This window comes from Triturus cristatus, chromosome 4_1, assembly GCF_964204655.1.
Source record: "Triturus cristatus chromosome 4_1, aTriCri1.1, whole genome shotgun sequence".
Taxonomy (NCBI): Eukaryota; Metazoa; Chordata; class Amphibia; order Caudata; family Salamandridae; genus Triturus; species Triturus cristatus.
The window spans coordinates 1261213133-1261225931 of record NC_140585.1 but is presented as its reverse complement, the minus strand read 5'-3'; the positions used below and the strand labels follow the sequence as shown (position 1 = coordinate 1261225931).

The 12799-nt window shown below is 43.4% G+C and overlaps 1 protein-coding gene across 7 annotated transcripts in view; it reads right to left on the bottom strand.

Moving 5' to 3' along the window:
- COPZ1 (coat protein complex I subunit zeta 1) overlaps positions 1-12799 on the bottom strand; it is a 906679-nt gene that overhangs the window by 112738 nt on the left and 781142 nt on the right. For all 7 annotated transcript variants that reach the window (XM_085654740.1, XM_085654737.1, XM_085654738.1 and 4 more), the window contains one exon: positions 784-852. In XM_085654740.1, the coding sequence (XP_085510866.1) occupies positions 784-852 (69 nt within the window). The remainder of the gene's footprint in view (positions 1-783; positions 853-12799) is intronic.

Here is a 12799-nt window from a genome sequence, read left to right as displayed (position 1 = left end):
GGGGCTGTGGGTGTGACACAAGAGCAGAATCACGGGGAATAGTCTGGATGTAGCACGAGAGGGTGCCCAGTCTGAGTGGGTGTGAGTGGATGGAATGAATAACAATCGGAATGACACTGAATGAAAATGAGTGGATAAGGGATGACAATGAGTTACTGTCAGAACAGTCTGCAAAAGTCAGTTGACCCTGCCCCCGTTTTGTGACATCTTATAGCCTCATGCTTTTAGTTGTACAGTTATTTTTAAGTGTCCACTCATCTGAAATGTTTGGCTCCTAAAGGTTTGGTCGTCAACTACATTGTAGGAGTTGGAGGACCACGAGTAATTTTATATATTCAAAAAGTATTCTAGTTAATTTTTAGCCAGCAGATGTTAATTCTATTCTGAACTTTAAGTTGAAGCAAATTTGAGGAGAAGCGATGAAGATGCAGAGGTTGCCGGTTAGTTAACTTTACTATATTTAAGCGTTTACTAGTCTGAGAAGATCTAGAACACTTGTTTAATGAACGTTTTGTTAATGTTACAGAAAAATACAAAGAAGCATAATAGGTTTTTAAAGATTAGAATAACTGTTTTACTCTGGAATATTTTTTATATCATTGAGAAATATGTCTCAAAAAGTAAGGCTGCCACAACGGAGCATTCGTAGTAGAAGAAAATAAACAGTAGCAGTAGTGGCGAGACTTTTTTTTTTAAAGGTTGTTTAAACCTCTACAATAAACACAATAGAGACAAAGATATAGAAACACAATCTACTAGCTGTTCTATGACCAGGCAACTCACCTTAGCAAACAGCCTGTCTCCATCGTTGTCCAAGATGAGAACAGCTTTCACAGTGTACAGGGAGGGTTCCTATGAAGATAAATAGAGAGTGACTACGAATACTTTTTCCACCATCGTCACAGGCTTAGTGGGGGCCTAACAAATGAGCGTGAAGTCATGAGAGCTAAAGGTTAGTAATGAAGATGGGTTATCTCTAGCAAGAGAGAACAGCATGCACGTGAAACACTAGGCACATATTACTTATTATTCTTGAACAATCCTTAGAGGTTTTCATACCACCCCACAACTTACACAGTACCATTCAAGATGTCTTACACTGAAATAAAACTATTCTGAGGAGCTTCACAAACTGATTTAGTGTTCTGTGACGCTAACTCTTACATGTACCAAATTACAAATTGTGTATGAGAATTTGATTTTCTGGCAGGGCTTACTTTCCGTCTGCCACTGTCCTGCACCATGACATGAAAGCTCTAGCAATATAAAAGAAATAATGACGACAACTGCAGAGAGATGGGGTGTGTTGGAAGTGAGTCTTCTATTTATTTTGACAATCCCAATTTCAGCTTTGAACTAATTTTTCAGTTTAATACAAAAACGATTTTTGTTCATTATAAGCTGCCTAGTTGCAAAGTGGCATTTCCCCCCCCCCCCCCCCCCCCCAGTCATTCAACTCCATGCCCAAAGTTGTAACATAACACACGTTCTTCCTCCGAAAATGTCTCCTTGGATTCTCAAAGTTGTTTACTCATAGGTAATTAAGTAGACTGTGGCATGTGCGTAATTGCACTTTAGCCAGTTGTCTCAAGCTGCAAGATATGTCCTATTAGGCAGTGTAACCTATTTGATGAGAGGCAGTTTCAAACGGGACTACCTTATCGGAGATCATAGTACAGTGTATTCTAATGCAATTTGCCACTTTATTTTGAGACTCTTGAGGGATTTAAAGCGCTTATCAGCTCAAGTTGTAGACACCCTTGAACTCCTATGAATCAGTTACTTTGAGAATCAAAAATCGAGCCTCTCAAGAAGCTTGATTTTGAACCCACATTATGTCGTTATGAATCGCTCCACATCCTTGAAAATCCATTCCAGCAAAAGTCTTGCGAGAACATTATAAATTAGTCCTAAGAATCTTTAAAGAAGGAAGAGAATGTGCAGAAGCAATAATATTATAGCCGACTGCCACTGTGTAAAGACGGAAGGATATGGTGGACATTATGCATTTGCACAAAACAATGACAGCTACATGGAAAAACTGCTATAATGACGTGGCTAGCAACATAGATTAAATGGAATAATCAATGTAAGACTAAAAGGTAGAAAGGACTGGGTCATACAAATTAGAGGTAAGAGGTTTTAGGAATGTTTTCCTTGAATAACAACAATATAGGCAGTCCCAGTACTGAGCAAAGGCAATGGTCAACGGTACTCTACTACTAAAGAATATAGGAAGACCCAAGGATCACAGAAAGTTAAGAGGGGGAGATATCCTAAGAAAGTTAAGAGGGGGAGATATCCGAAAAAAATCCGATAAGGGCCTGTAAAGTTCAAAGATACTGCACAGATGTTCACAAAACTGGTAAATGAGGTTTTGTGAATTGATGGAGGGCTGGGGGTGAAGAATCAGTTCCTACTTCAAGCTCGATGTCATACCAGCCCTCATCATCTACACGTTTACGCTGAGGTCTGGCGATGTCAAGCAAATTAACTAATAAGCAACCCGGTTCATAGAGGTCCACTGTAATTATTTAGAGTCTTAACTTCGTTTGAACTAACAAGAAGTTTACACCTCAAGAATGTGATGATTATGAAAAGTAGTGCATGAAAGGGGTCGGTCGTCAGTTGATGATGAAATGGAGTGCAACAGTATTTGCATCACTGTACAAATTTGCTTTTGAATATATCGCAGCACCGATAAGAGTACCTTCACAGGCGACCTTCACAGCCTATAAATGGTAATTGTACGTCACTTGACAAAGCCGAGGAATGGCCGTCATGTTTACCTTTGTACTAAATGCAATCCCTTTAATAACTTTGACATGAAACTTACCAGCAGAAATTGCAGATTAGTCCTTTTCAGTCCAACAGGTCTCACACAATACAATCTCTTGACTAAATATTACCTCTGGAATGACATTATTATGCAATGCACAATAATACCTATTCCCATAATACTCCCTTTGCCCACCTTTATTATGAAGGTTTAAAGTTCTAGAGCAAAGCTTTGTTTTAAAGGTGGGAGGGGTGTTCACAATGCTGTCACTAGATCCTTGTTGTATATATTTAACTGTTTTGTACAGAAACATATCACAAGTGCACTGTAGATCAAATTTCAGATGGGGCGACTTAAGACATGGAAAGCTAAATTTATGCCACAGTGTAAGTGCAATCATAGCCATACCTTGAAAATGTTACATATCTTTGGTAACATTAGTGGTATATGTGCAATAAAGGCAACAGAGTGCAGCTCCATTCTTTTTTAGAATACAGACAACAAGAATTCGTATTTTCAAAGAGACAATAATAATTCAAAACCGCACACAGAGTGAAACAAGTCAACTCATCTATCTTGAATGGAGTGAACCTCATGTATTGGTTTTCATGTGACTGGCAAGGCCCTGCTTAACATTATCACATAGCATTTGTGTTGTGCTTGTTAAACATATTTTCCATTACCCTGTGCAAATCGCTATCAATGAAAGTAAAGGGTTTGTTTCACCCAGCTTTCACAAGGATTAAGGTTTCTGTTATCTGGTAGCTGCTTAGCTGAGCCTATGGCTCATTCAACGAACTAAAGCGGTTTTTCAGAGATGACTGGAAACAAGCAGTGCTATCTCAGAAAATGGGGCTTTTACAATCAAATGACATATTTGGGTTTACTTCTTATGTGCCAATACTCTGGTCTAACCCATAGCTAAGTGTACAAGAAAATCTAACTGGAGTTTCTGAGAGACTCATTTACCTCACGCAACCTACAGCAATTTGAAAGAAGCTAAGCAGCCTATTATGGGTCCCTGAAGATGGACAGAATAATTATTCCTACTTATTACCTAAAGGTAAATCTTGAAGGGGTTTGCACCATTCTATAAATTATAAATAATGGCATTCCTTGTGTGGCCCTGCGAAGCTGAACCCCACCTTCATCCTTTGATCCAACCACACAGTGCTACTCATGCAATATCCACAAATAAGCTGAAAAGGAGCAAATATATGCTTTCTAAAAATACATGATGCAATTAGGATTCTTCCACAGTTGGGGTCACAAAGACTAATAGAAGCAAATAAGATTAATAAGCAAGCTAACAATCAAATTGATTAAAACACTGAAAGAACTCAACTATGCACGTACAGGTAATGTCTGAACAAAGTCTGAATAACTAGGGGGCTAGGTTTTGAGAAAAAGTTGGTGACGATTTTATATACTTTCTTGTGGTTATAGCCTCCATTTCCTGGAAAAGGGATGGCAGATAAACAAAACCTAGACAGAAAAATGCAAAACATGCTATCTTTAAGACCACTTGCATGTTCTCCTCAAATACTCTTAGTGCAACAAAATTATACAACCAGCCTTCTTTAGGCATACTTCAGTTAAACACAATGAAGTTGCCTAGCTGTTTATCGATGTAATAATGTGTATGTATATCTCTAGCTGTTAAACTAAATTTCAAACATAAACCTACACCTACCCCTCCCCAACAAATGAAGTTGGAAATCTGAACTGAGTTTTACTTTGTATTAAAAAAAAGAGACTTTTAGAGCTGTATTAAAATTGAGAGCGTCTAACAAATATAAGCCTGCTAATGAGACTGGGGAGATTTGAAATTGGGATCATTAATATCTTAATAGTTCTGTGTACCTGATGCCAGTCTGGTAAACATGTACAAAGGGACGATTAAGACTTAACCTCAACACCCTTCCCTTCATTGTGAGGCAAGTGATCAACAAACTCAGCCATAAAAGTACTCTCTCGGGCCATATTAAATGCTGGATAAAAAACAACAATAGAATAGGAAACAGCAGCACCTTAGACCCAATATTACTAACGAGCACTGGCATAGCCAATAGGTCTTGCCTTTGGAACTTTTAAAGTGTTTAGCCATGCAGCCCATTATCCTGGGTGCTGTGCCCTGTAAGCTATCTCAGGAGGAGTGAAGCCTCGGGGGAGGGGGGGGGGAGGGGGAGAGACAGGGCAGTAACAACGGGCAAGCAGCAGGGAGGGTGGTGGGCAGGCAACTTAAATGGAAAAGAAATGATGCAGAGGGGAGAACAAGCAGCGACGATGGGAAATCAACAAGTGAGGAGAGAAAATGAGGGGCAAGAGTGGGGGTACTGAGGTGTGTTGAAAAAACCCAAAATGTATCAACCTAGATACCTAGGCTTGAATATTGAAATGTTGATTTTGAAATGTATCTTGGTCAGTGATTTTTTATTGTATACGTTTCTTTAAAATAACATCATCATCTCCCTGGAAGCAATTAGATTTGGTATGTCTGTGCGTTACCCGATTCGTTTGTTCATGTATTACATGTCCATGGTCAATTTTTGTTACCACTTTAAACTTTTGTGGTCGTATATTAAACAATCACATGCACTGGGGAATTAGTTGTAAGCTTTGAGAAAGCCTTGGGAAGGGGAAGAGAGGACTGGGGTAAGTGTACATGGTTGGAAGCAATGTGGTGAGAAGTGTTACACACCAGCAACATAAGGAAAACATTAATTAATATGCATGTAAAAAAATGTCAATGTCTGGATGAACAGTTAAACCCCTTCTGTCCTCAATAGGTTTCTTGAGCCCTAATACAACTAGTTCTGGTGGTGTGTCAAGCAGCAGACAGTCCTGTCTATCATAATAATGTATCAACTGCATTAACACCAAAAATTATTAAAAAAGAAAAGCCATTTACGCAAACACACACCCATATGCATAGAAAAACGCAGACATGAACACAGAACACACCCACAGGCTCAGAAAATAAAATGCACACAGCTAAATACATAGAGATACTTGCATACACACGAACAAGGCACAAAAAGAGAGGCATGAACATATACAACCATATACAACCACGTAAAGAGGGAGATATTTTTAAATAAATGCCCCAGTGTAAATGTATATTGCAATCAATGAAAACATATTACATATATTCATTTGGTTTCGATTTTATGGGTACAGTTCCTTTTCAAAGTGGATTATATGTAAACAAAGCTTTCACTCTTTGGGGCTGGTATACGCTATATAAAAATACAAATAAATAAGGGAATGCCAGAGAAAGAAATATTCTTTGCTCTAAGAGTATATTAACCACTTCCCTCAATCTCAAAATCGGTGCCTACTGATGGAAGAACTCCGATTCAATGTTTTTTTTTGTTTAAACCAGTAGTTTACCTCTCATGTTGTAAATGCCAGCTCTTAAGTCTTCCACAGTCTTCAAACACCGCTGCACGGTCCTTTCAGAAATAAATACATTCTCACGCTGCATGGAATGTTATGCCTCTAGTGGGCTGGGACCGGTGGGAGCGGAGGTGAAGGAGGCAGCAGTTATGTGCGTGTTATAGGATGAGCTCTGCAGTGAAAAACAGGCCTGCAGAGCGCCCCTGGCAGTACCTCGCCCCCTCCTCGGGTCCCATAGCCCGAGGGAGGAAACATAGATTACAATATAAATGCATGTAGCCACTGAAACAAGGAGCACCAGGGTGGGGGGAGGACAGGTCAAGCTGCAAATCCGGAGGGGGGTTTGCAGTGGCACATTTAGGTATAAAAAGCCTGATGAAATCCAGTCCTGATACATGAGCTGGAGACAGAAAGCATACGAAACATACCATCTGTTTCTAAAGTAACAAGCTCTGCGAAATAATTCACACGTCTTGAAGGAAACCCGTACCTTAAAAAAAACACAAACGAGATGCAAGGAGAGGGCGGAAAGAAAAAGTAGTGCACCAAAACAAAACATGTGGCCACTAGCGAAATGATCCATGTAGCAGGGTCAGTTGCCAGGGCTGTAAAATCCCAGCCACAAGGTGGGAAAAATGTACACTGTTACCAATGACAGCAATGCATTTTGGAAAGGCTGACCAAGCAACCAATTAAGAGGTAGGAATGTTTAAACTCCACTGAGTGAATACTGCATGCAGAGCAGCGCATGCGCGCTGACTCTAGGCTCAACCTAAAAAGCAGCCATAGTTGCTTGTATTCTTGTCCGGAGTAAATCCGACTTCACTGCTGCTTCTTTGGAGATGGGGGGGTCAAGACTGATATGCATATAGTTGGATCCCTTTCTAGAACGGCAGAGAAAATCAAAAACAAGATCTAGCGCAATCATTTTGGGTCTCTCTTAACAGGATTGGTAGGAATTCCCCCAGAATCTCACCAGTCAAAGAACCAGGCTTAGCCTCAAGTCGGACTAGTTTAAAATGGTACTAAAATACTGATTTGTAAAAAGGAGAGAGAGAGTACGGGATGTTTCTTCCACAGAAGCATCCCAGAGGGTCTGAGCCACTTTGTGTGTATTCAGAAAAGAAAAAAAACATGTCCGAAATGATTGTTGCCGTATTTCTGAAAACTGGTCTGCTAATTTTATACTGATGTCCTTGCTTCATTTTGAAACACTCCCTGGATCGAGGCACTAGCAAACTAAAGCACATTAGTACTCTTCCTGTCATGTCTTAGCATAGAGCAGCAAGCTTGGCCAATGCAAGGGCCCAGCGATACTACTTTTCAATTAAAAATGGATCCTCCAGTGATAAACTATCCATGCAAATCCTCCCTGGGGTAATGGCAATCTTTCCCAGGTAAAAGGAGTCCAGTGGAAGACATTATGGAACTCTTAGGTGCCCCAAACATGCACCTTGAAGGAGGCGAATTGAAAAACATTTGTCAAATAAAGAGCACTCTCATACGTTGTGCAGAGGAAACCAGCTGGAGCTATGATCTACAGTACATGAGGAATAGATCTGTTGCACCTTTTTTTACTAACCCAGGAGGGCTCTAAGATCTTCCCATATTTATATAGAATAGAAAATGTCCTAGCTATAGTAACAGAACGTTTCAAATCTACTATAGAATCGGAGGTGAGGATTATGCTTTTACTTTCTGCACTTTAACAGCAGCCTTTTTTACTTCTTAAAAAAAACCACATTTCCCATGAACACTAGGAATGGTAAAAACAAAACGATGTGCAAAACAGTCCCATAATCCAATAGGTGTCCAATCAGAGGTCAGTACTGCCATCATAGTCCTTCACCTCTGCCACCAAATCCATTATTCTCACGCGAGTCATGCCCTAGCTCTTTTCTTACAAATCCTGTTTTCCATTCCCTGAGAATGGATATAGGATATCAACTGGCTAGACATTCACTAGGAAATAGTAACTAATAAAATGTTGCTTAGCAGCAAATCTACACTGTACACAGTATATGTATACCCGAAATCGACATTACACAAGATTACAACCAAAGAATTCAAATATTTACTTACTAGTCAGAGAGGCTTTCCCGGATCAAAAATCTGTGGGTGGTATAATCCTCACCTCAGAAAACAAACATTTTAATACAATAGCTAGGAAATGTTTTATTTTATAACAGGACCAGAGGCAAGGATTGTGCTAGTTTAAAGCTTACTTACCACCGGAGGAGCCACATCTAACACTGGTTTAAAGTAGAACCTTTTAAAAGTTAAATCAGAAGACCAGGCAGCCATGTTCAAGATCTTTTCCAGATGGACACCCAAACAACGCTTTAGAGGCCATCGCTCCAAGAGTGTAGTATACACCAAAGATGCTAAGATCCACTCCTGCTTCCTGCATCACCCAACGTACCCACCGGGCTATGGCCAGGGAGGAAACTGCTTTATGCGGCTTCTTGAGAGTGATTATGAGCTGTCTCTCAGCCAGCGGCCGGAAGTCCCCTGACATCACCGCATATGCCTTAAGGCACCGGACCACGCATAGCTTAGGAGAATCTGGGAACTCGGGTATACTATAACTCTGGTATGACATTTTGTACACTTGCTCAGTGTAAACGGTACACTCGAGGGAGAGAATGGCCTTCCTGTAATATATAGGGCTCGAACATCAGACAACCTCTTGCACGATACTATGCAGAGCAACATTGCCCGCTTTGTCGAGAGTTCTTTGTTTGAGAGGAACATATTAGGTTAACATGGCAGAAAATATTTAAAACCTTGTTACCATCCCAAAAAGCAGAGCAACACGGCTCTGGAGGCAAGGATAGCCTAATACCACGTAGGAGTCTGCATACAAACGGGTGCCCCCCTATCGGGGACCCTTCCACCGGTAGGTGACCAGCTGAGATAGCTGAACGGAAAGTGCTAATTGATTGGTACGCAATACTTTTCTGCACTAGGTTGGCCCAAAAAAATCAAAACTTGCACTACCTCTGCACCCACGGGATCACAATCCCATAGCGCACACCTACACAATCTCTTCCAAGCCAATCAGTATCGTTTGATGGTGCCGTCTGACCATGCCTTCAACAGGAGGTCTGCAGCCGGCTCCGAAAGTTCCAGGAGCAACAATCGTACCCTGTAGTCCTCCACGCCATAAGGCGAAGTGACATTTCCAACACCATTGGACGTGGAGTTCGATCCGGATTGAGGAAGAGAGTCGGGAATCGGCATTGTAAAATCCCCAAACAAGTTCCATAAGAACCGGACACCAAACTTTAGATTTTCAAAGCAGGTTGATTAACACTGCTTCTGCCCGCTGGTGTATGTTCTGGGCTGAGGCCCTGGTAATCATCGTAAACAGGGGAAACGCATAGCCCCTCTCTAGCTCCCAGTCCTGCATAAAGGCATCAGTGGCTGCTGCCAGAGGATCCGGCCTCCAACTGAAGAACCTGGGCAGCTGATGATCCAATCTGGAGCCAAACAGATCCACTGAAAATGGACCCCATTGGTCCTGGAGGTTGGCAAACACTTCAGGGTGAAGCTTTCAAAGATCGGAGTCCCAGTGATGACGGGACTGCCAGTACGCCACCATGTTGTCCTGCCCTGGGAGGTATTCCGCCATGCCCGATATCTGATGGCCCAGGCAAAACTGTCAAAAATTAGTCGTGAGATCCGAGATGACTTGGGCCAAGTAACCCCCCAACCCCCCAGGAGGTGTATGTACAGGATGGCTGAGATGTTGTCCATCTTTAAGAAGACGCAGTATTAGATCCGGTCTTGCGTCCAACAGCGGCCCCCTGACAGTAGTTCCAAACAGTTGATGTGTAACCTCTGTGCTTGAGTAGACCACAACCCTCGTGTTGAAAACTCACCACACTGCCCACCCCAGCCTAACCTGCTGGCGTAGGACTCTATAATGAGATCTGGAGCCGAGCTGAAAATTGATCTGCCATTCCATGCTTCCATATGTGAAAGCCACCAGAGGACCTTTTCGTGCGCATTCTCGGAGAGGACCACCGACTGGGAATAAGAGCCCTTCCGCAAGTGTGCCACCTTTAAACGCTGAAGTGCACGGTAGAGCAGGGGCTCCAGAAAGATGGCCTGGATAGATGAGAGGAGTGGAGACCTACCAGGCGGGGAATGTGCAGCAAGGACACTGTTTGGTTAGCGCTCACTGCAACTCGTGTCTGATCTTGGCCACTTTCCTCGAGGGGAGGCTTAGCGTAGCCTTTGTAGAATCTATGACGAAATACAGAAAAACTGCTCTTTGCACTGGAGTCAGAAGGGGTTTCTTCTTGTTTATGACAAAACCGATGGTTACTAGCAGGGTGACTGCAATTTGCAGTTTGGATGACAACTGGTGGGGATCTTGCGCCAGGAGAAGCATGTCATCCAAATAAAGAATGAGGCGGGTCCCCTGCGCCCTGAGGTGTTCCACGACCGGCCTGAGGACTTTCATTAAACACCAAGGAGTAGAGGACAGACCGAAGAGCAAGGTTATGAACTGAAACACCTGCTGGCGCCAGAAGAACTGAGGGAAGCGCCTGTGTAGTGGAAAGACCCAGATGGTTAGGTAAGCATCCTTCAGGCCCAGGTAGACCATCCAATCCCCGTGGCGCAAGACACTGCGAAAGAGGAGGACCCCTCCATTTTGAAGTGCCTATAAACCAGCCACTCGTTGAATTTGCATTAAGGGAGAATTAGTCTCTGCCCCCTTCGGCCTTGTCGATCAAGAAAAGATTGCTTATGAAGTAGGGTGTGGTGGGACAATTAGCTCCTTTAGTGAGCAGCAAGGTAACCTTTGCGTCCACCAGATCTGCCTCCTGATGCGAGAACTGCAGCGGCCTGGGGTGGGAAACCTGACAGGGTGTTACGCAAAACTCTGTGTGAAACTCCTGAATTGTTCGCAGGACCCATGCGTCGCTTGTAGTTCACTTCCAAGCATGAAAAACATTTGTCAGACAACCCCCTTATATCCTTAGGTCTGGTAAAAGTTACCACAGCAGGCTTGGTATTGTGTCTGGAGTCTTGCCCTCTATGGGGATTATAATAGGAGTATTGGGTGCACAAGCAGCCCCTGCCCCGACCGGCCCCATGGAAAGCCTGTGAGGAAAAGACCCTTTTTATTCAGGACTGAGCCTTTTCTACGGAAGTAAAGGTATTCACAAATTTCCCTAACTCCTCAAAAAACGGTTCACTAAAAAGCCTCCCCTTGCATTACAGCTCCTGCTTCAGAGTCTGCCAGATCCCCCAACTTGGGGTCTACCTTAATTAGCATGGTGGACAGAGCGCAATTGCTATTGTCCATGAAGGCGATCACACGTTGAGTCCACCCAGAGAAGACCCAAAGAAATGTCAGAAATACAGAAGCCTTTGTGTCCTCTGCCATGTCTAGGATCCTGGTTAAGGGGTCTAGGACATCCAGGATTGTTTGGGGGTCTTTGATGAACTTGGCCAAAAAGGTGGTCATTCTGGGATCCAGCTCCGGTGTCAGAGCTACCTTGCCGTCTAAAGATGGGCAAGGGAATTCTGAGTTTAGGAAGTTAAGTGCCTCTTTCCCCAGGCCCAGCCTTGTCGTCAGTGTCCCTGTGGGCATCATCATCTGGGGGAGAGGCTGAGGTAGGATCTGGTACTCCCTTTGTGGGATCCTGTGGAATGGGGGCAGGAAGGGCCTGGTTCAAGAAATCCTAGCTGAGGTACGCAAAGTCATCATGATCTACCCAGCCTAAAGGGAGCGCTTGGCTGGTACAGGGTCAGTATCTAAGAGCAGGGTTGGGTGTGGGGCGTCAGGAGTTGCAGAACTCTGGACCTTGGCCAGTTTTTCGCATGTGCGTGCAATTTGCTGGGACAAGCGCTGCTCCATGAGTGCAATGGATTCTTCCACTGCCCAAACAGCATCATAAAATTCATCATCCAAATGAAGGGAAGCCAAGGGATCCTCCTCATACTAGGCATCTCCTAATTCCATGGCGAATGACCTGGTGGGAGGTTACAATGGTAGGTAATGATAGTGGCATTTCCACTAAAAGCCCAGCGCAATCTTAAGAGCCTAAAACTCGGTGCTCAGCGCAAAGCGCTATCAGTTTAGGTGCTGGGGCCCAGCGGGTCAATAGTGGGCAGAACCTCACGTTCTTGGGGGTGTAAGCCCCAGGGACACCTTCCCTCCATCTGGGTATTACTGCCAATCTGGGGCTGAAAAATCAAACCACGTGGGAGCGTGTCCCCTTCCAGGTTTCGCAGCCTGCCACACAGCAATACAGACCCCAGTGGGGTGCAAGTAAACACTCACTACTGGCCCTTGTGAAGGGCCTCAAATCTGTTCAAAGATCAGACTTACAAGCCTGTACAGACCCAACCCGAGGTATCACTCTCCAGGGGCAGGCTGAGGCAAGCGACGTGCAATTTTGGCTCGCCCCTACTGACAGGAATTCCAAAATCGTGCGTCGCAAACCATAGAAAAATTGTGCTACCACAGCGCCACCTAGTGTGGTGAGGACCCCACTGCACTCTGCCACTACCAGGGAAATTAAATTCAGTCACGTAGGAGTGCAAAGCGACCCAGCAACGCTAAATAAACATGCACACTGATTTAAAACCACTACAAAGTAT